The 23,498-nt window shown below is 37.0% G+C and overlaps 1 protein-coding gene across 3 annotated transcripts in view; it reads right to left on the bottom strand.

Annotated features, from left to right (window-relative positions):
• Window positions 1-23,498, bottom strand: part of dab2ipa (DAB2 interacting protein a) — a 130,850-nt gene that overhangs the window by 96,072 nt on the left and 11,280 nt on the right. For 2 of the 3 annotated variants that reach the window (XM_052094599.1, XM_052094600.1), the window contains exon 1: window positions 5,113-5,340. The exons of the other annotated variant lie outside the window; for it this stretch is intronic. In XM_052094599.1, coding sequence (XP_051950559.1) covers window positions 5,113-5,230 — 118 coding nt within the window. In that variant the 5' untranslated portion in view covers window positions 5,231-5,340. Of the gene's footprint in view, window positions 1-5,112; window positions 5,341-23,498 lie in introns of those variants that run through there. 3 annotated transcript variants of the gene reach the window in all.

The raw sequence follows: 23,498 nt of genomic DNA, 5'->3' as shown, positions 1-23,498 counted from the left end.
AAAAAGTATTCAGCTGTAATCAAAAATATACTGTTGCACACCATTCACACGTAAGGATCAATAAACCAACCTGAGCGCAAAGCTGACCACATTTACATCCACATCACCAATTAAGGTAATTGCATAGTTTAGCCTTTATTCCCAAACAGTTCAAATGCTCCATAGAGGTTTAAATACATGTAAATCTATTCAGAATATTCCTGCACATGCATGGAGGATTGCAGATAAAACAAAACATATGCATTTTTCATGCTTTTTTATAGAGGCTCGCTCTTGCTATTTATTCCACTGTATATCACTAATTCTGCACATGTAATTTCACTAAATAATTATATCCTCCACATTATGTTAATATATGTGCACACAAAAAAGCCTCAAGTGTAACCTATCATAAAACTTTTATATAATTGTACAGTGCTTTCACCTGTTTGTAGGCTTAATTTATTTTGTTCTCATTTCTTTTAATGTTTGTATTTGTATTTAATATTTGCAGCAAAATGTGTGCTTGACATTTCACAATTGCTTGAAACCTTGTGCCTCCAGAATAACATTGTTTACGTGCACATTGCAGACATAAACCAAAATTCTTTTTCAGCAGATATTAGTCAAAAATACCAGGAGAAACCAAAGATAAAAACAGTTAATGTAGCCTATATTTCCAGCTTCATTTGGTGAGAAAAAAATAATAAATACTTCTGGATTAAGCCATGACCACATCCGGACATCCGGTTCTATCCGAAAACAGAGACAGATACAGATAATTTTTTCATAGTAACAGATACAAATACAGATACAGATGTAATGGCTTCACTGCACACCCCTACTAAATACTAATACTCTAAAAGTCTCTGATCATCAACTATTACCATTAAATGGCAAGTTATTTGACCACTGACAATGGGATAGTCCTAACTACTTATATGTTTATTAATAATATTAAATTATAATAAACAAGATTTTTTTTTATAGCGCAGTAGCACAGAGAATGTTCTCTTTGTTTGATGAAAGAGACACTGAGCCAAACTCTAAACTGTCTCCTGAGGCTCTCCATATGTCAGCTCACATAGGAGAAGTGCAGGTAAAAAGGCCTGACAGACTGCAGATCGTTCACATCAGCCATCAGCACACATTTGCCAACTCCACAAAACCTTTTATCTCCAAACTTTCCTATGCAAGACTTTATCAATCTCATCATCTGCCCAAACTTAAACTGCCACTGCAAGACCTTTAGCCAAGTTTGAAATGTGTGTTGCTTCTAAGTGAAAAAGTTAAAAACTGGTGGCTGTTTGTGAAACAAGAATATACAAAGAGTTGACGTTTTATTAGATTTCAGCAGCAACAAATTCAGAGAAATGGCTGCACTCTTTGAAAACTAGGAAAGGGCAGAAACTAAATTATAGTCAGGGTGTGTTTTACTATTTAAATATAAAAGTTCAAATTATGTGAAGTGGGTGGTTACTAGGGCATTGCTAGATGGTTGGTAGGGTTTTCTGGGTGGTTGTTTATACTGGCCCAAGTGAAAAGATGGCCTGGGTACCTAATTCAATGCAAGTCTATGGGATTTTTATCTGTTTTATTCAGCCTGATCAAATGACAATTACGTGACGGTGGCAACATTTTTGCAGAAAGATATTAAATGGATCATTACACGCTGTGGCAGTTCCAAGGTGAACTGTCAACTTAGTGGTGCTAGAAGCAAGTTACAATTTCTGCTAAACAGATGAGGTTTATATGGTTTATGCTCCATCGAGTTCAAAATCAACAAAACCTACCCCTAAACCAAACCAATAGAGTCAAAAAAAGCATATGTGAGATTAAAAATTAATTGCTAAAGCAACCACGTAATTTTGTGGGTTTGACATTTTAAACTGTGCATGCTCTTCAGGACTTGTACCTCTTTTAATTTCAGGTACATCACAAATTGATCGCATTAAAACAAGCTAAAAAATTTAGTTGGTTATTTAATGCAAACATTAACATGTATTGCCTAACAAGTAATGCACTATTGTAAGTGTTTTTTGATGTCATAAGACAGCATTGTGTTAGCAACAGGGCAAAAAGTAAGTTTTTGGAACTGATAATCTGCCATTTTACTCATGATTTGTGTTAAAGGAACTCAAAATCATTGTTGTTGTAGCACCTCTAGTCTTCATTTCACCAGGAAAGTGCAGCGATATGTTCATGCACTTTAAAAGCATTTTGCTAAATTGTAGCTATGTGATTGCATGAGACCAGGTTGGTTTATTGTAAGGTAGCCAAATGCCAGCTACCAATATGATAGTAGTACTCTTGTAAACAGAAGCTCTCGGAAGTGTCATAGAGTTTAAAATTAGGATCATGCCTAGGAAAATGTAATGGCAAGATGTATAGTGAAAAAGGTGTTACATTTTGGTCTGCTTCTCATTACCCATTACCGATCATATCGCTTCAGAAGACAGTGATTAAACTGATGGAGTCGTATGGATTATTTTGTCTTTATGGGGCTTGGAAGTGTTAGAACACCTTGACTTGCATTGTATGAATATTAGGGATGCCATAAAGTATTGATTATTTCTGATTGGCACGTTATTTTATCAATTCTTGAGGCATTTAAATCATTTTAAATAAAAGCCTAATTTGTGTGCTTTCCTATTCAGTTGGCCTCTGTTTATTAGTATGGTGTAATATCTTTGGGAGACCACAAGAGGGTGATATACCATTTACTGAAGCCAGACACATGTATCACACACACACACACACACACACACACACACACACACACACACACACACACACACACACACACGCAGGAGGAGCAGATGCAGCGCACAGATGGTAGTCCAAAGTTAGGAAGGTTTTTGTACTTCTTCAAGAATGAACAAAATGATGTTGTTGAGTTTGCAGGTTAGTGTATGAAACTGTTTTAACTGCACAAACTGCACAATTACAATGGCAATGTTTATTATGCAATTTCCCTATATGCAGCCTTGAATAGGTCTTTCATTCAAGCTGTCAAAAAACAAAACTACATACTTGTAACTGAAAATACATTGTGTAGGCTATATGAAAGATTCATAAAAACACTATAACATACAGCTAGAGTAAATAATTGTTGTCCTTTGATTCTGATTTGATTCAGATTTAATGGAAAACTATGCAAGTTGCGATCCATGGCACTTCAGAATGTTGACGCTGAGCGTTGCCGTTGTGTGTGTGTACCTTTGTAGAATATAATTGTTACTAATTTTAGAATGTGTCATGTCATCTGCCAGACGTGTCTTGTGTGCAACCCCCTTCAATTTACCCTGTAATTTACCAATTTACCCTGCAATTTACCAATTTACCATGACACAGACTACTGCCCAAAGTCAAATCTTGCGATTACTGATGCCTGAAAAGGGGTGAACTATTCCTTTAAGTTTTAGCAAAAGTATAGTGATGCATGCCTTAGCAAACACCACTAAAAAAAACTGTAAACACTGGGAAATTGATCATTATGGAGAGAGGAGAAACTAAGGACAGAATTGCATAAACCTAGCACTGAAATAGAGTGGTATTGTGTTCAAGCCTGAAGTAAGGTGGAGGTGGCAATTTCCTCAATATTGTGAGAACAGTGTATCTCTCTCTCTCTTGCTCCTACACACACACACACACACACACACACACACACACACACACACACACACACACACACACACACACACACACACACACACACACACACACAAACTCCGCCTAAGTCTCTCCTGGCTCTAATCAGTGCAAGAACTAAGAAGAAAAGGTCCCTGGGGACTGTATACCTCGGACGCTTCACACTTTGGAAGCTTCACTTCACCACAAACCAAAAAAAACACTTATTTATGAACTCCGTCAAAGCAGGCGAAATACTGCAGAAGAGTTACAAATAAAATGGCTAGATCATCTTACTGCAGTATAACTTTATATGTCAGCAAAAACATAATCGTTTCTGCTTTAGGCTGACTCATATTAAAACTAAACTTTGAATTGAAATGTAAAACTCCTCAATTTAAACCAATGACGTAAAAGTGATATTAGCATCATTAAATTACAGTACTGACCTATATAAAATATAGTTTTTACTAGGGCTTCACAATTATGACAAAAATTATTTTACCCTTGATATTGTATTTGTGAATAATTTTGATTGATAGAATTGACATTCAAATACTTATTTGGGGTGGATCAACTGCATGCCGTATTGTTTATGTTGGCTAAACATCCAAAACAAGCTGAGTACTTTGTTCCTGAATGACTTTATTGTTATTTTATACATCAGTAAATCAAGACTAGTAACCTAAATGGGTCAACTTTATATAGGCCCTCTCAGAAGCATAAAAGACAAAGCTGTTATTCAAACTTTGAATAAATCACACGCAGAAGCGAGCAATGGAAATGTCTCTGATTGGTTAAAATTATCAGCCACTACAAAAACATACGTTAAATAGAAAAGTAAATTGAACATTTTGACGCAACCTGAGTACACCTACATAGACTGACATAATAATTGACACTTCTGATGATTAGATAATTATGGCAGCTGAAATTGTAATCTCTTATTATTTGTTTTATTAATTGTGCAGCACTATGACATTTTTATGAAAGAAGGTGAAAAAAGTTTACAAAAAAGTTCTCAAAATTCATATGCAACCTCAAGCTAATTTCACTTTCATATAAAAATCGCTTTAAATGAGAAGTATGGTATTTCTGTGCACTAGAGTTACCAAACATAATTGAACAAATAATTATGTGTTTACACTTTTTGGGAGAATCAACTTATGAATGTTTACTTAAAGTTGTCTCTGCATATTGAGCGGGGATGAGGAAAGCATTCTAACGTTACATCACCTTTAAAGTTGAGTATCACAGCATGCTCAAAATACTTCAAGTGCACAACAAACAGAAGACAAATATTTTCACTCATACACAAATGCACACTCTGCTTTGAAGCCATAATCACTCAAGAAGTTCTGTCAGTCCCTAGGTGCACTTAAAGTTTCATCATCCTTGAAGGCAAATTCTATTAAGCGACAGATTCTAAGTCAATATGATCAGAGAATGTAAAATGTCAAAGCACTTTATTCATCCAAGATAGGCAGAAAAGGATTAAATCACCTTTGTTAGCAGCACAGCAGTGACTCCGTGACCGAACATGCTGTCTGTGCCTGGCCCGGCCCAGGAGTCTGTAGTAGTACCACTTCCTCCCCAGAAGTCTCCTGACTACCCCTGACATGGTCTTTACTTCACACTTTCTCTGTCCGAGATCAACTTCCTTCAGAACTACTGCATTCAGAAACTGCTGGAAATATCTTCCCTGTAGAAGCTTAAGTTGAACTCAATCAAAGCCAGAAAGGTAGATATCTCATGCTTTGCTGATTTGCTGATTGAGTTGTTCCTGCAAGTCTGCTCTTAATGTGACATCAGATGGGGCATCAGAAGGGAAAAAAGAGGTGGAAAAGATAGCTCCTCCCCACAAAAGCATTGACACAACTATGGAGAGGTGTGAATTTCATTGTAAATTGCATATCAGACATGTCTTGAGATGCTCTACCATAAAAGCACTTTATAAAATATAAAGATTAAAGGGATATTTCACCCAAAAACGAAAATTCTGCCATTTTCTTACTCTTCTCACTTCTTCTGTAAAGCACAAAAAGAGATGTAAGGCAAAATGTTAGCCTCAATCACAATTTACATATGTATGTGATATTTTTTGGGGCATGGAGCCATGTTTATACCATGTTTTTGGACATGTAATACCATTATATTCTTTGAAGTATCTTTGAGTATCTTGTAAATACTGTGGTATATTAATATGGTATTTACTTAGTACCATAGTATATATATCATAGTACCATCTAATAACATCGCTGTACCATGGTATCGCTAAAAAAGACAGTACACAGTAGCTAGCAGTATGATGAATTCTGCATACTGTCTGCCATCACTGAAGACTGAACAGGAGGTTTGTCCCTTAACCCAGCCCATTTCCCAGCTAAACATCCAATACGTTGTCATGTTTGCAGTGCTTTGACAAGGCATTTGACCCCTGTGACCTCTACCACAACACTAGCCCATGATGTAAGGAGATTTACGAGCCGCACAAAACATCTCACCTCCCTGATGAAATTCCTAATTCTGAGAACCAATGTCAACAATCAACCAGACAAGGATGAAAATGATTTTTAAAAAAGATTTATGTTCACCTGTGACAGCAGAGGCAACTAATTAATCAAAATATACTGTAGGGATGTTAGCTGCCTGAAGTGTTGTTGACTAATACCTGTGTACATATTTGTGAGGTAAGTAGATATTAAGATATTAAGCGTTCAGAATTTTCATTTTAATTGTTATTTTTTAATAAACATGTTAGAAGCCTGATCTCATGAAAATTATATGAATGTGGCAACATTTTCGCAAAATTATATTACGTGGCTCCTTACAGGTATTGTGGTAGTTCTGAGGTGAAATGTCTTAAAGGGGTACAGTTTCTCCCAAACAGATGAAGTATTAAGTTTAAAGGGACAGTTCACCTCAAAATGCACAAAGAATGCAAATCGCCAAAGTCAAAATAAGAAGAAAGTGAAAGTGGAGATTTATAGTAAAAAATATCAAAAAAATGTATCTAACTGACAACATTAATCCATAACCAGCCAACAAACTCACCCAGCACATCACGGTCTTTGCTTACGACGAGGCTGGAGCTGTTGAGCAAGTCCAATGCAGATGAACAAGAAACAAGCAAGTAAAAGATAATATGTCCATGTTTTGAATCACAAAACACTAATCATGAAGAATTAAGAACACTTACTTGAGCTGTACATCCTAAGAAACCTCCAGCTGCACAAAAAATACAAATAAACTCCAGCAACTTTCCTTGCTTCCATCTCCCCCGTTGGTGCATCCGATTCAGAATTGATCATCCATATGCCCTGTTCTCTTCTAAAACAATTACCCTCCACTGTGAGAGCTTCAGATGGTAGCTTTTCAAGCTATTTTTTGGGGGGGAATATCTGTTTGGAACAACCCTATAGCATGGATTGTGCTCCTTTCGAAGTGCCCTGCAAAGGCATGATCAGCGGCAGTTAGAACAAAGCCAATAAAGTGTCCTCGTTCTAGAAAGCATTTAATTAGACAAGGTTCCTAATTCACAAGGTGACATTGTGGATGTTCCTGAGTCGCAAAAAAGCAGCAAAACTTTTTGATTTCACAGAGTTTTTAAAATGTAAATGACTTGAAGCATAACAGGTTATTGCACAAACATCACATTGACAAGTTCATCACTATGCTGCTAAACTGTCCATTAGCATTACCGCGCATCATCAGTTCTTCCAACTTATAGTGCTAAAAACAGACATACGTATATACAGTATTTAGAAATACAAAGTGAAAAGATTCGAAGGAATATTAAATAGGGGAAGTGCTGAAGACATTAGCAGTCTATGTCTGATACAAAGCAGCAGGAGATGATGGAATAGGTGGTAAATTAACGTGCTAGCAGCTCGGTGACAGAATATTTCACCAAGAGAGCAGGACTGTGGCATGCTGTGTGTTTGTAGGGGGGAGTGAGTGAGTAATGGATGTTGTCGGGGGAGCTAGCAGGAGCCACTTTCATTCTCTCTAGATGCTCCGACACTTGACCTCAGTTTGAACTATCTCAGACAGAGGAAGATGGTTAGAGATGTGGAGACTGGCATGAATCTGTCTGCTCAGATTGTCTCTGGAGCTCTGTGCGGATATAAATGTGGGTAATAAGAGGCCTGATATTATTGCTTTTATTCTGCACTTCCTATATGCCACCTGAGCCTCTGAGTTCAGCTAAATGAGAGTATCGGGCAGGGCCATTAAGACAAGCTGTCAGTGAATGATTGACATCTGTGCTCTGATGCTGACTACTGTACATAAATAAATAACAAGAAAGGTTTGCCTCTCCAGAGGTCTGCTCTAATCTTGTGTTATGTTGTAAACAGGCTTCAGGCCTATAGAAGTAACGGAATACTACTATAAATAAAATCAAATAATATATATATATATATATATATATATATATATATATATATATATATATATATATATATATATATATATATATATATATATATAATTAAATTACAAGTCCCATTCACTATTTCCATGACTTTTCCAGTCGTTTATGATTATTGGATTCAAACTTTAAAAAAAATCTAATAAAAAAATTATACTGACTTTTGATATGTTCAAAGCTGAGATTTTCTCTGGTTTTAATTTCCATGACTTCTTCCAGGCCTGGAAATCAGCATAATAAAAATTCCCTAATAGTTCCCTTTTTTTTTATAAAAGTGAATTGTGACTGAGGCTCTCATTCTGCCTATCATCAACAGCAAGTCATACACGTTTGGAACAACATGAGGGTGGATAAATGAAAACAATTCATTTTTGGGTGAACTATACCTATTGTGAGTGGAAGTTTTTACTGAGCTTTTATCAAACAAAATTAAATACTCAGCTGAGCAGATGCAAAATCTTGCCAAGTTACCTGCTTTCAATACACTTCTTGTCCTTCTTTTCGGCCAGCATAGGAACCCTTCATTACAAACAGTTGTTAAGCTCCAGAGCACAGGAAGTACACTAAAGTAAATATTAGACTTGAGCTGACTGACCAGTGTCCAGTCAAGACCATCAAGACATGACTGCAGCTTTCTGCTCTGACCATTTTTAAAATTGCACATTAAAGGGAAAATATGTTTGCATCCAGTGCCTCCCTCTGGACGAAAGTGGTACTGTTATTGTCTGGTAAATAAAAGACATGTTCTAAACAGTCACTGTAAAGATTCTAAATGCAACAATATTAGACCATTTTCAAAATCAATATCTGTTTCATTTTCAATGATAGATAGATAGATAGATAGATAGATAGATAGATAGATAGATAGATAGATAGACAGACAGACAGACAGACAGACAGACAGACAGATAGATACTTTGACAAACGGCAGTAAGTCAACAACAATGAAAAATAAACAAAACCAAAGATAAATGAACAGTGCTGACATGAAGTGGTAGGAAGTAATAAAAAAGCTCTATGCATCCTCCACATCGATAGAGGTCAAATAAATCCACTGGGGGAAAAAAATGGAATAAAACATATAAATACTTACTGCATTCACATTTAATGCACGGTGCATCATGCAGTGGTATTGATTTTGACCACTTTAGTATCTGCACTCTTAAAGTAAGAGTCAGAGAATAAGGATCAGCGATCTTGAGCATCTAGGGTTAACTGAGAGCCCCATTGGTTGGTTGGGAAGCACAAAAAGCTTGGCATAAAATCTTGGAGTTCTGAAAATCTACAATGTTAACTGAGTTTTTCCTTAACAACAAGCTGCTGTTTAGTACTTTTGGAATCCAAGATTTTGTTATAATAGACTCCAAGAGACTACTGCCAAAACCATTGACCGATGAGCATGCACAAAGACATTCTTTCTGTGATGATGTGGAAATATGAATTAATGAAGCAATACAAAATGGGTGCATAAACACATTAGCCGAGATGAAGTAGGCATGAGAAACAGTGAACTGGACAAAATGATCTGGACTGTTTACATCCCTGAATGAGACCTAGAACGAGTCTAAATTATTGTGCAATCGCTGCAATAATGCCAAGTTTGGTAAGAGATGTTTTACAGTGCAAGTGCACCCAGTTTTCCCCATTTGGGAGTTAAATACTCTATTTGTTTTGTTGTTTGGTCTATGCAAAGATAAAAATAATGGACTATTTGCATTATTTTTGCAATCAATATTTAAACTCCAACAAGATATGTAGATAGTGTAGTTGTTATGCTGCTCTGGAAAAAAAGCTAGACTTCGCCAATCAAACAAATATGGACACCATAGAAAAGCAATTGGCCACTGGAAAAGAAAACAATATTTTAATTAAATGACATTCAGTTTATCTGTATGGCACTTTTCAAAATACATATTGTTCCAAAGCAGTCTATACACAGCAGATTTATAGCAGATTTTGGAACACCACATAAAACAGACCAGATGCTGAAATTGATTTTGTCTAAATAATGCTGCAAAATGTGTATTTGTTTATGCAACATTTTATACAGGATACATTTTCTCCTATGAGGCAAGGGATCTCAAAAATTTTTATAAGAAAATTATCGACTATGTTAAATTAAACCACAACAAATATAACGAAATATGATGGATGCAGCATCTCTTTTTCCTCCATTGTGCTGTCATTGAGGTCCTACAGTATGATTTGTCTATTGGTCAGTTCTTCACATGAATCAAATCATATTACTTTAGTAGACTTGAAATATACTCAACAAATGGTTGTGACAGGGCGGAGGGCGGGGGCGGGTCGCGATTTTATAAACCCGGTCCCTTATCAGGCTAATCAAGCCTCGGAGAGGGATAAAGGCTGACTGCGGACAGTGGTGTGACAGAGAGAGAACGTTTATGGGCAGCTGTCCAACCTATGTGTGTGTGTTTGTGGCTTTTTATTTAAGTTCTTTATTAAATATAATTTATATTGTCAAGCCGGTTCTCACCTCCTTTCCATTGAACTGCTTTACAATAGTATTGACTGCATTTATGCTAATTGTATGGAGCTTTTTTGAAAATTGACACACTCAGTTTCATTATATGGAAAAAAGCAGAAAGGGTAATCTTTAAAAATGTACCTTTTGCGTCATGTTTGAAATGACGACGGGGTGAAAACAACATAAGAATTTTAATTTAACTGAGTCAACAGAAAAAATTATAGCATTCAGCGAGCTCATACAGTGTATTAACACTCCACTCCAACTTGCAAGAACGTGTTGAGAGTACCAGCTAATGTGCATCCAACATTTCTCGTAATTTTGAAGACAGGACTTCGTCAGTGAGTTATATGGGGTCCTATTTGTTTACTGAAGCTCTTGGGTATTTGACCCTCTTTGAACATCTGGACATCGTGGAAAACATGGCTACTAGACTCCATTAAAATCAAGCACCCTAAATCCCAGTCAGTCACGCCATATTTCCTGTGGCAACAGTCAACAAAACCATCAATCTTTTCCCAGACAAAAACCAGCAGTTTCAAACAGCACAGAGTCAACAGAAATAACTTTTTGTAAACCACCATCAAATATCTACCAGGAATTGTGCAATTGTAAAGACGAAAATGCTGTTTCAGTAGAAGCCCTTGTGGTATGTGGGAGATTTGAGAAATGCTAGAAAATATCAGACACCCATACTGTAACATTGGTAAATGGTCTGCACTTATATAGCGCCTTTTTAACCTTAACGGTATTCAAAGTGCTTTACACTGTGACTCGTTCACACACACATTCATACACCAATGGCGGCAGAGCTGCCATGCAAGGTGCTAGCCTGCCATTGGGAGCAACTTTGGGTTCAGTGTCTTGCCCAAGGGGGAGTCGTGTGGGCCAGGATTTGAACCACCAACCTTGCGATTAGTGGCTAACCCACTCTACCAACTGAGCCACAGCCGGCCGATCAGTTCTACAACTGAAAGCCAGTTAAAGGAACAGTTTACCCAAAAATTAAAATGTATTTTGGCCTTCTTCCCCCATGTATTTAAAGTAAAATAGGGACCAAGGCTCTCAAACTCTGAGAAGGAAAAAAGCACTATAATAGTATATACTATACTATATTATACTATACAATACTATACTATACTATACTACTATAAACACTATAATAGCACTATAATAGTACAATAAATGTGGTCCATTTGAGTCATGCTCTTCATTCAATATAGTCATTAGCTTCTTTTCCACTATCGGGCCTGTGCGAGCCAGGGCTATAAACTAGTCAGCCGGGGTCAACAGATTCAGACCTCGAGACCAAAATCTATCTGCATTCCCACCATCGGGCCAATTGCCTGCAGCGTTGCCCTAAAACCTGCCCTTAATATGCCGCCCAGGTGCCAACATCACACACCCCGCCCATTTCACAATCAAGAGAGAAGCTCAAGCTACCTCAGACTATAAGACTCTGGAGACTAGCTAGCTCTCAAAATAAACACAGACTACTGTGTTCGCAATTTACATTTCTCCAATTTCTGCAACAATATATATTACTTAATCCCATTTTCGTTGATGTTGCACATTTTCATCAGCCCATATATTCGGAAGAGCCCTGATTTCATGTACTGACCAGTACTTACAAGGTAAGCTGGCAGCTAGATATGACAGTTGGTTACATTATAATGTTCTGAATCCTCAGACCTGATCGTCTTTGACACTGACACCTTCTCAATCCCCAGTAGGCCCTCTTTTGCCTAGGGGCAATCAGTGGGCCAGGGCGCTTGGCCATTGGCCTAAAGGAAGCCCCAAGGAGGCATGATGAAGCCACGAAGTGACAGTGGTAAGGCAAATGGCACACACTAGCAAGCCATCATTTGGCAAAATTGAAGAAATGTGGCAATTAGTTCCATCATCACTTCATTGGTACCAATTTTCGTTGATGTTGATCCTGATGTTGAACTCCTCTTCAAAGACCAAACTTCATTGGTTCCATGATGATTTATTATCATTGATGTCAAACCTGGCACGATGCGTCTTGGTCCACTATAGAGGTCGACCGATATTGTTTTTTTCAGGCCGATGCCGATGCCGATCTTTTGAAATCCGGGTCGGCCGATTAATGCTGCCGATTTTATTTGGCCGATATGTGCTTGTTTTTAACCTCTTATTTGAACCTTTTATTTGAAAGATAAAATGTAACACAAATAATTACTTAAGATAGACAACATTTCTCAACAAATACATTTATTGAACACTTGACCAATCTGCACTTGTACACTTAAAATTAAAAATGTATAATGTAAAAACATATTGTATAAATAATGTATAACAAATATATTAAATAAACAAAGCAGGTGTTACGAACTGCTCCGAGACACGAAGGTTGAGATCCAAATGCAGCTTTAATTAAGGGGCAATCCAGACACATAATCCAATATTCAGAGCATCCAAGAGAAGCACAGGCATAACTAGGGATGGGTATCGTTAAGGTTTTAATGGTATTTACTATCTTACCGATACTGCTTATCGATCCAGTACTTTAACTGTATTCTTAACGGTTCTTTTGTTTTATATATATATATATATATATATATATATATATATATATATATATACATATATATATATATATATATACACAAAGATAAACGTTATATAGGCACAGTGATTTAATTTCAGGAAGGTCTACTAACATTACTGTTCAGGTGTGGTCTAAAAAGAAATCTAATAAAGTAATCAATTGTAAAATAACACTGCATAGTTTATCATAGATAGATTAATGCTTATTAATGCAGAAGTTATTCATTCAAGAGCTGTAAGTGATTTTCTCTTTGCCTTTTGTTGTTTGATTCGCAGTAATGGCTCAATCGTCACATGTTCATTAGACCGCTTCCCCTTTAAGACCGAGTTCAGATCTAATAGGCTCCTGATGCAGCATATTTTCTCCCCAACTATTTCCATAACTACGTCCATTTAAGACATAAACTGTGTTTAAGTGAATCTCCAAGCCGGTCGTTTTGACATATTTTTGTGTATATTTGATCGTTTAGACGCGCACATGAAACCCAAAGTAGCTTTGCTTGTCTCGTTGCGGTGTGTTTCGGAGCGCGCGCCGCCTTGGGAACGGTATCTCTTGCGCTCTTTTTATTATTAAACGCGTCCCGCAATTTAGCAACAGTAGCTTGACTGCATTTTACAACAATCACGATCGTGCTGATTCTGACATTAAGTTTGAGTTTTAGGGAGAAATGTCAGTGCACCGCTGTGAAGGGAAGGAAGTTGTGCTAGACAGAATGCGGCTTATGTATAAATATTCTTTTTATAATCTTTGGAAGGCGAAATCTAAAATAAAATCAGACTAATAATCACAGATCTAAACCAGGCTATGTCTGAATGTTTAGTTCTGTCACTCATTAAGCTGGGCTCGTGTTGGGCTCGTTTTGTGCTCGCTGTGGCACCGCGTGAGCGAGTTCTCTCTCTCTCTCTCTCTCACTGCGAATAGTTAAATTGCATCACAGACAAATGGTTTCATATTATTATACATAGAAATGGCTGGCGAGATAAAATAACTTTCTCTTTATAGCAATAAAGAATGTATTTTCTTAATTTCTCCAGTACCGACAGCAGAACCGATAACGTCCGAGCTTACCAAAGCCAGTCCTTCAATAGCCTATAGTGCGTTGGTATATTTTTATTAAGTTGGCTTGTGAAAGCCAACTTACTGAAATCCTACTTAAACTTATTATTATTCCGATTCTTCTTAGCGGTGAAATTTCTATATCTATCTCCTCCTAGAGCTTTAACTCCACATACTCCAAACTCGGCACAGACACTCAAACTGTTCTGACTCGAGTTGCTATATCTTTTCTAACTGATCGGACTTACGGTTTTCCTAAAAATCACGATCAAACTCGGAAAAAACTCCCATTGACTTAACATTGCGGAATGTTCAGAAATTTAAATCTCAACTGACATTTTCACACACACAGACAAAAGGGCCTGTCAGCCCTGCATCTCTCCCTCTCTCTCTCCCTCAGAGGATTTATTTTATCAAGCAGCCAAAAAGTAATGACCTAAAATCTTCATAGCCACACGCTAAAACATGCTAAAAACGTGTTAGCATCTATCTATCTATCTATCTATCTATCTATCTATCTATCTATCTATCTATCTATCTATCTATCTATCTATCTATCTATCTGAGGGTCAATATCTATCTATCTATCTATCTATCTATCTATATCTATCTATCTGAGGGTCAATATCTATCTATCTGTCTATCTATCTATCTATCTATCTATCTGAGGGTCAATATCTATCTATCTATCTATCTATCTATCTGAGGGTCAATATCTATCTATCTATCTATCTATCTATCTATCTATCTATCTATCTGAGGGTCAATATCTATCTATCTATCTATCTGATCGGTCTATCATCTATCTATCTATCTATCTATCTATCTATCTATCTATCTATCTATCTATCTATCTGAGGGTCAATATCTATCTATCTATCTGAGGGTCAATATCTATCTATCTATCTATCCATCTATCTATCTATCTATCTATCTATCTGAGGGTCAATATCTATCTATCTATCTATCTATCTATCTATCTATCTATCTATCTATCTATCTAGCAACTAAGTTAAACTTTTTTAACACTACACTGTAGAACTGGCTCATTAGAGTAATTTGTTTGGGAATCAGACTACACTGGTCACACTGTATGTTTCACACTGTAGATTCAAAATAACCAACTTTAAAATTCAAACTAATTTAAACTTTAGACTAATTTAAACTGTAAACTAATTTAAACTATAAACTAATTTAAACTTCAAACTACTTTAAACTTCAAACTACTTTAAACTATAAACTACTTTAAACTATAAACTACTTTAAACTATAAACTACTTTAAACTCATTTAAACTAATTTAAACTTCAAACTACTTTAAACTTCTTCAAACTTTCTGGTCCAAACTTTCACAAGCCAACTTAAAGTTTGTACTCAAACTTTTTAATCTAGTTACTTATTTCTCTGCATTGAGTGACAACCCTCTCAAATATAAGACACACAAACAGAACAAATAAAAGTCTCAGATTCACTGTCTGTAATTGCAAAATTCTTGCTTACTTATTGTGACATGATAGCAACCCTTCTGCTGTGATAATGCAACTTCAACTACGCTATCAATATCCAGTAGCCGAACGTCATGTCAACTATCGCGTTTGTCACGTTTTTTTCTTGAAGTTGGCAGTAACATATCAAAAGTTTTTAATTAAATCTAAAGAAGTTATACAAATTTAACCCTTACTGTTTTCTCCAAGGAATTTAGCTCCTTCCTTAGGCACTGGATGAGGTCTGCTCACTCTGCTGGAAAATGACTCTAGGGGCAGCGTGCGTCGAACACGTGTTCCACAACAACACTAGGCTGCCCACAGATGCGCCCGCCTAATAATCGGCTTGATATGCGTGGATATTGGCCGATGCCGATTATGTAAAAATGCAAAAAAATCGGCCGATTAATCGGTCGACCTCTAGTCCACTATATTTGAACATACATGATTGTGAATGAACTTTTGATTAGTTCTTTTTATTTGTATTTTTGGAGCTTGACACCACTCATGCCCACATTTGCACTTTCACTGCAAGGACATTCTGCTAAATCTTCTTTTTGTGTTCCACAAAAGAAAGAAAACAAAGAATTTGAAATTACATGAACTATTATTTTAAGAAACATTTAAGTACATACAACAGACAAAATTAATTTTGGCAATGTATACTAAAATGCATTAAGGATAAAACTAATCCCATGTTAAATACAATCACTGCCACAATGGTTTTCCCCAAGTTTCAAACTAAATTTTTGCAACCATCTCAATTACAGGGAACAACAAACTTAACTACAACATGTTGCTCTGATTTGTCGAGAATGCAGTAATTTACTTTAGGTTCAGCTCCAGCAACATTCCCCTGAACTGGAAAGATCTTTAAAACTCATGTAGCACATTTCTGGATTGACCCAATTTCAATCCAAATTCCTAATCTAAACAGGCAACAGAGTTTATTCTACATGTCAAAGTGACCTTAATCGTAGGAAAAACAGATGTTTGTAGTTTTTTTTAGTTATCTTCCATAATAAACAAGATTTCAAAACAGACATTGCTGTTTCAATTACACTATTTTGTGAGGATGCTCTAAAACTCAGCAGACACATTAAAGTATCTGTACAAATATACAAAAGGTGTAAGAACATAATAGACACCCACTGATTGATGTATTACTTATTTGGACTAAAAGCATCACTGACCTACCATAAACCCTCTCCTGCGGCAAATGAGAGACTATTTAATGTGTTTTTCTTCCAGCGAATTAGGCTTATACATAATGTCATCAAGAATTGCAAAGTTGACATTACGATGTAATTTTGTAGCTTTGTGTCCTTCCAACTCATTCTGTTCCAATTTTAAAATGCTGTGCATCCAGAGCTCACTGCAGAATTCATGACAGCTAACTAGTGAGAGGCCAACAGCTTTAAAGTATCAACGAGCATATTCAAAGAATGTTAAATGTTATATATAGTTAAAAGTGTAGTGTGTATTTTCTGCACCACTTGTGTCACTAAATGGAATTGTAAAGAATTCAGCGAGACTGTTTTGACTGTTATCAATATTGACTGTTTTCAGACATGTTTCAAACCGGGATATGAGAAAGAGAGATATACAATTTTTTAACATAAGCACAAATTACTCACATCAACTATAAAGAATGTATTCTGCTTATCAAAGCCTAGACATGACCGTTAGCTCTGCACTTGGACATTTGTTGCAACCTTGAGTGAAAATTACTAAATTTAATACTAGCTTAAGAAGAATGTATGCTCAAGAATCTCCGTACTGTTTGGCATGCTGTCTACTGTCCTTCGGTCTAATCTAAAACCACAGGGCCCATCAGCATGCTACAAGGGCACGTACACACACTGGAGTAAGTGGCGTGATTACATTAAGATCAGGTGTTGGGTTACATCAAACAGGAAATACATCAAAGAGGTGCATAAGTGGTTCACTTCCTTTTGCTCTGTTGGGGTCTCCCAGGGGCAACCAAGGCAGGTTATGCTGAACATAAGCACTCAGCTAATTAAATTAAGATCTATAAAATGGGCTGTGAGAGTAACCTTCCCTATTTATAACTTCTTGATAGTGCATGAGGCTGCATTTTCCAGACAAATGTTGAGAGCGATTCCACCTCAACTGTCATAATATTTACAAATATCTTAGCGACGATGCAGAAATGTATCCTAAGGCAGATCTCAGCTCTGTTGGTGGGTTTATTAATTGGACTTTGGCTTTTCTCTCCTGCTTTGGTATGTTAATGAATGTCTAGCACAATGAACTCCAAGGCATCAAAGAGGCACAGATAAAATATGCCAAACAACACCTGCTGGATCCAACAGCTCGTCTGTCTTTGCCAGGGTTTGTATTAAACATTCACAATAAACAGAGCCGGCGTCTCACTTCGATTGGTAGAGTAAGTCACGATTTAATGAATTAGATACAAACATCTTAAAAATAAAAAATATAGATATGCATTTCTTGGGAATGTCAGGGATTGCAAGGCACCTAAGTACATTTTTAATGTTTAAGTTTTAATCTTTGTTTCTGTGTAAATGAAATCCTGCATCAGAGCCATTTTTCCATTATTTACCATTTTTGGGTGCCTACTGCTGGTGAAACCCATCCAGTGGGTTTAAATGGAACAGCCTAAGGCATTGATCACTTTGGAACCCATTATGGAGCCCACCATGGAATCAATGTAATTTTGTGATTTTTGCACCTGAGAAGACAATGTCAACCAAAATTGATGTCTCATGTCTTTACCCAAATACACTTTGATAAACCTATAATAATGATTTATATTTTAGAACTGTCAGGACGAATTTCATGGGAAATTGCATACATATGTCATTAGCCCTTGCGTGTTGACGTCATATCCGTACACAGAGAAAATAAGCTCTGGCTACTGTATGTGTGTGTGGGAGTGGCATGAACCTGAAAATGTATTGTCACAATGAATGAGAAAAATTGACTATGGATCATTCAAAATGGCATTCCTCCAGGGAATCAGCAGTTGTATAATCAAAGAAACCCTGAACAGAGAAGAATCTATTAGCAAAAAGGGAAAGTGATAGAGTACGTAATAAAATCTGAATCATCATCGGCTTGACTTTTCAGAGGTGGCGACAACTCCGAGATCTGAAAGGATTTAAAAGCGGCCCAGAGATGGCTTTTTGCTTACTCAACAGGTGAGATATTTTATTTATATTGTTTATGTATAGTTGTGTAATCACAGACACATCTGTGTGTGTGTAGTGAAATACAATAATTATACTGTAATCGGTGCAACTTTTCACTGGCTAGCACACCTGTGTATTTTTCTTTATTACGGCAATCATTTATATAAATAAATCCTTTAGTCCAAGGCTTGCCAAGGACATGCTGAAATTATGTTGACCACTAGTTGGTAACAATGACAATTTATAAATGAGTTACTACTGTGGTCTGTTTGGCCAGAATATCCTGCAGTTCTAAAAAACTTTACAACATTTGACCTTATCAGACTAGCAATCGTTATGTCTAATGTTAACAAACGTTGTCTAAATTTTGTAACATAATTTATTTCAAAACATCAATCTTTCCAATAAGTCGAAACAACAGCATAAGATACCTGCTCAAATGACATGTTTTCGGATTTCTGTCTTTTCCTTTCTTTCGTTATTTATTTGTCCATTCGCTCTGATAAGATGTCATGTATCCAGTGTACACCGCTGCCTCGAACCACATCCATCCGCGCAGAGGAGCAGAGCCGAACCACAACCAAAACACTGTTCTTCCGCATGACGCATGCAGTTTTATTTTTTTACTACTAGAAGGCCAAAAGTTACATAGTGTAGCTTTAAGTAAAACGGCATCCTGACAAAAAGGGAGGGCATGTGAGGGAGATAAAAAAAAAAGCATGGACAAAGAGAGGCAAAGAGAATAAAAGTGGAAAAATGGAAAACAGACGAGAGACAGGATCTATTTATTTATGAGACAATCTTAAAACAGCAAGGCCCAAATCATAAAATGTTAATTGCTGACACAACTAGTATACACCCTCAGATTTAGACTTCTGCAGGCCAGAAAACAATTCCCATGTTTTCAAGTGAATTTATGGGCTGTTTAAAGCTTTTTCTGCGGCAAAGTTTGTGTGCTGGAATTTGACTATGTTAAACAGATTAAAACGATGTTGTACATTTAAACCAACTGCTGGAAGCCATATATCACACATCATTGTCATGTAATAAGGCAGCCTATTTAAGACCCAATGAAGTCAACATGGCAGATTTGAGACTTTTAGGCAATGTCTGTCATTTGAAATAAGCTTTAGCAGATATACACATTTAAAATGCAGTCTTGCTCTTCTGAGAAAACAGACCAAAAATACTGATGAATCATCTTGTACTCTGAGGATACACAAATTTATGTCCAATCAAATGCTCTCTAGAATGAGCATGCCCCTCCCCTCAATGCCCCCCGTCTCTGACTTTAAATTGCATGTAGCAAATCATTGTTCTCATCTGTGACGTAAAATCAAAGCTATAGGGCACTTTTTCTGCTGTCTTGGTTCCATAAATATTTTCTCATTATTTTATTTTTATATGGATTAAATAAAATTATTTTATTAAAGACTTCTAAGCCATTAACCAAACCAACCAGCTCCAAGGTGAATCACAAGATTACAAACATTGATTTAAAGCACAAAAGTATTTGAAACCGAACAAAAAGCCAAAGGTACAAGACAGTTTATGTGGAATGAACCACAATCCCATTAAGCATTGTAGTTATTATATATACAGTCATGTGAAACAGATAGGACACCCCATGAAAACCTTTATCTTTTTCAACATATGGACATTATATCTTCATTTTAACAATATTGGGAGAAAGAGGTAATATAAATAAACTAATAAAACTGAAGAAATGTCTTTTTAAAATTATTTGTAAAATGTACTTAATAGAAATGCAATTTTTGGTGAGGAAAATAATAGGACACCCCAATTTATTTACTACTTAAAATGCATAAAATTCGAATCAGATGAACAACATCAGGTGCAAAAGATTAGAACATTGTTAGAGAGGATTGTGGAGAGGATAGTCTCTCTTATTTAAATCTCAGACATTTAGTTTGGTTTGCTCTTGATAGTTGAAGTGAGTGAAATCACCATGGTGAGCTCAACAGAGCTTCGTCTTTGTCTAGGTGTTCTCTGGCAAACTTAAGTCTTGCCCTGATGTTTTTTTTTATATAGCAAGGGTTTCTTGCACCTCACATGCAAATCAAACTAGTGCAGTCTCTTTCTTATGGTAGATGTATTTACTTTGACATCAACTGTGGCAAGAGCTCCCTGTAGGTCCCGAGATGACATTTTAGGATTGTTGGAGACTCGCCCAAGGTCAGGGTCTTGTGCAATGTGCTTTGGACAGATGAATCCAAAGTAGAATTGTTTGGGCACAGTAACAGAAGACATGTGTGGTGCAAACCACAGCATTTGAGAACAAGAACATCATACCAACTGTGAAGCATGGGGGTGGAAATGTCATGGTTTGGGGCTGCTTTGCTGCAGCAGGGCCTGGCCAGCTCACTATCACAGAATCCAGTATGAATTCTTCATTGTATCAGAGGATGCTTGAGGAAAATGTAAGACCATCTGTCCGATAATTGAAGCTGAAGCGGATGTGGACTATGCAAAATGACAATGAATCCACAAAGGAATGGCTCAAAAGAAAGAAATGGAGAGATCAGGAATGGCCAAGTCAAAGCCTGGATCTTAATCCTATTGAGATGGGTGTTTTGAAATGGGCTGTGCATGCAAGAAACCCCTCAAACATCACACAGCTGAAACATTTCTGCATGGAGGAGTGGGCAAAAACTTTCTCCCAGTCGATGTCATGGAGGGGTTCAACCACTTTCTAAATGTCCAACCCCAACTGCAGGTTTTTTTTTTTTCAATAAGAAATACTTCAACACAGCACATACTGTACTTTTAAAATCATTGGATCTTATGAATGGTCATTTTAAAAGCAGGAAAAGTAAATAAATGGTTTTGTGCACAGTTAGATTGATCTGTTGGATGGCAAAAACGTCCAGTAAGCCTGAAGCATACAGCATGCTGTTAAAAGAAAACGAGCCCAACATCACATCATGTTAGAGCCCAAAACAGCTCCTTCTCACCTTGGTTGCCCCCAGGGGACCTCTCATAACTAGCCCAGTTTCACAAGCAGGTCACCCCATTCTGAGAAGAGCATAATCAGAGACAGAGAGGCGCGCACACACACACACACACACACACACACACACACACACACACACACACACACACACACACACACACACACACACACACACACACACACAAGCTGAAGAACTGAAGGAGATGTCTGTTGTAGCTCCACACAGAGAAATGCAATCCGGCTCACCCTAGCAACAAATAAAATCTGCCACATGTTCGCCTCCACATGTTTGTAGAGAATACCACAAGAATTCTAACACAGCTTTCAGGCCTGCCACATTGTGCAAAACTGTCCCTCCCACATTTGGAAAGAAAGAAAGAAAAAAACATGAGGGACAGTGGTTACATTTTTCCATCTTTATAAGCATTTGGGGGCCTAGTTACAGCATTCTCTCATTTTGCACCACAATCTTTCCGGGGAACGAGCTCCTTTGGAGAGCTGAATTCAGGGCAGGGGTCGGCAAACTTTTTGACATGGAGTGGAATTTTTTATTTTGTGGTCAGTGGCTGTGCCGATGAAAAACAAAAGCATGCGCATGTGTGTGATTTTCCGAAGTTTGAGTCCACTTGTGAAAATGTTTCTATTTTGCATTTTCCTATTTTAATTGTTTATTTTTAATTACAAATTATATTATCACCATAACAGTTTGAGTGACTAATTTGTGCAAAACCCACATATGAAAAATCTTGCATGTGAATTTTCACAGAGCATCTTGTGAAAGTGTTTTAATGAAAGAAAACCTGTCCTTTTGTACAAAATGAGTTAAGACAGTTAATGTCACAATTTTGCTTATTTGATTACTGATCACGAAATTGTGTGGAATCTTAAATATTTCTCATATTATGTAATTGTAATCATGTAATCACTAGCACGGAAGCAACAGCGAGACAGGAGCAGTCTATTTTAGTTTATCTACGTTTTTCGCACCTGCATTCCAATCTACATCTTGATGCAATCATTCCTCATGACCACACAAAATGTTTTCATCAGCTGAATGGAAGGCTAAGCACTATTAAAGTGTGACGAGACTCGTGCTGTGCATGCAAGCCATTCGCACATCACAATCCGATCAACTATTTAGCCTTTTTCAGTGAATCACCCCTGCAAAATCCTAAAACTTTATTTCCAGGTTTAATTTATACTTTGAGCAGATTTTTGAACCCCACGATGTGGGTTTATGTTTTCTCTTTTAATCTTTGAATGTAATTTTGAATGTGTCCATGGTTTGTGGAGGGTGTACCTGTATGCTGGTTTGGAAATCTCAAGGATTAATAGTGGTGTTTTCCTTATTACACGAAGTGTTCTTCTAAAAGCAAAACGAAACAAATGAAACACGGAAAGTAGGCTGTCGTCTGCGTGGCCTGACCGAAGCAATGCGGAACGCACGATTAACCAAACGCTGCCGGCTTGTGATGCGCGAATGGCTTGCACACGCTGCACGAGTATGTTGGGTATACAGCAGTCTCGTCACATTTGTACGTTTTGTTTAGTCTCCCATTCAGCTGATGAAAACACGCTGTGTGATCATGAGGAAGGAATACATCAAGAAGTAGATTGGAATGCAAGTGCGGAATTTCATATGAATAAACTAGTCTACTCCTCTGTCGCAGTTGCTGGTGTGTCAGTGATTGCCCCTCCGCGTGCCAGT

The sequence above is a fragment of the Xyrauchen texanus genome, chromosome 27 (assembly GCF_025860055.1).
Source record: "Xyrauchen texanus isolate HMW12.3.18 chromosome 27, RBS_HiC_50CHRs, whole genome shotgun sequence".
NCBI lineage: Eukaryota > Metazoa > Chordata > Actinopteri > Cypriniformes > Catostomidae > Xyrauchen > Xyrauchen texanus.
The sequence above is the reverse complement of the archived record's forward strand: the minus strand, read 5'-3'. Positions and strand labels throughout refer to the sequence as shown.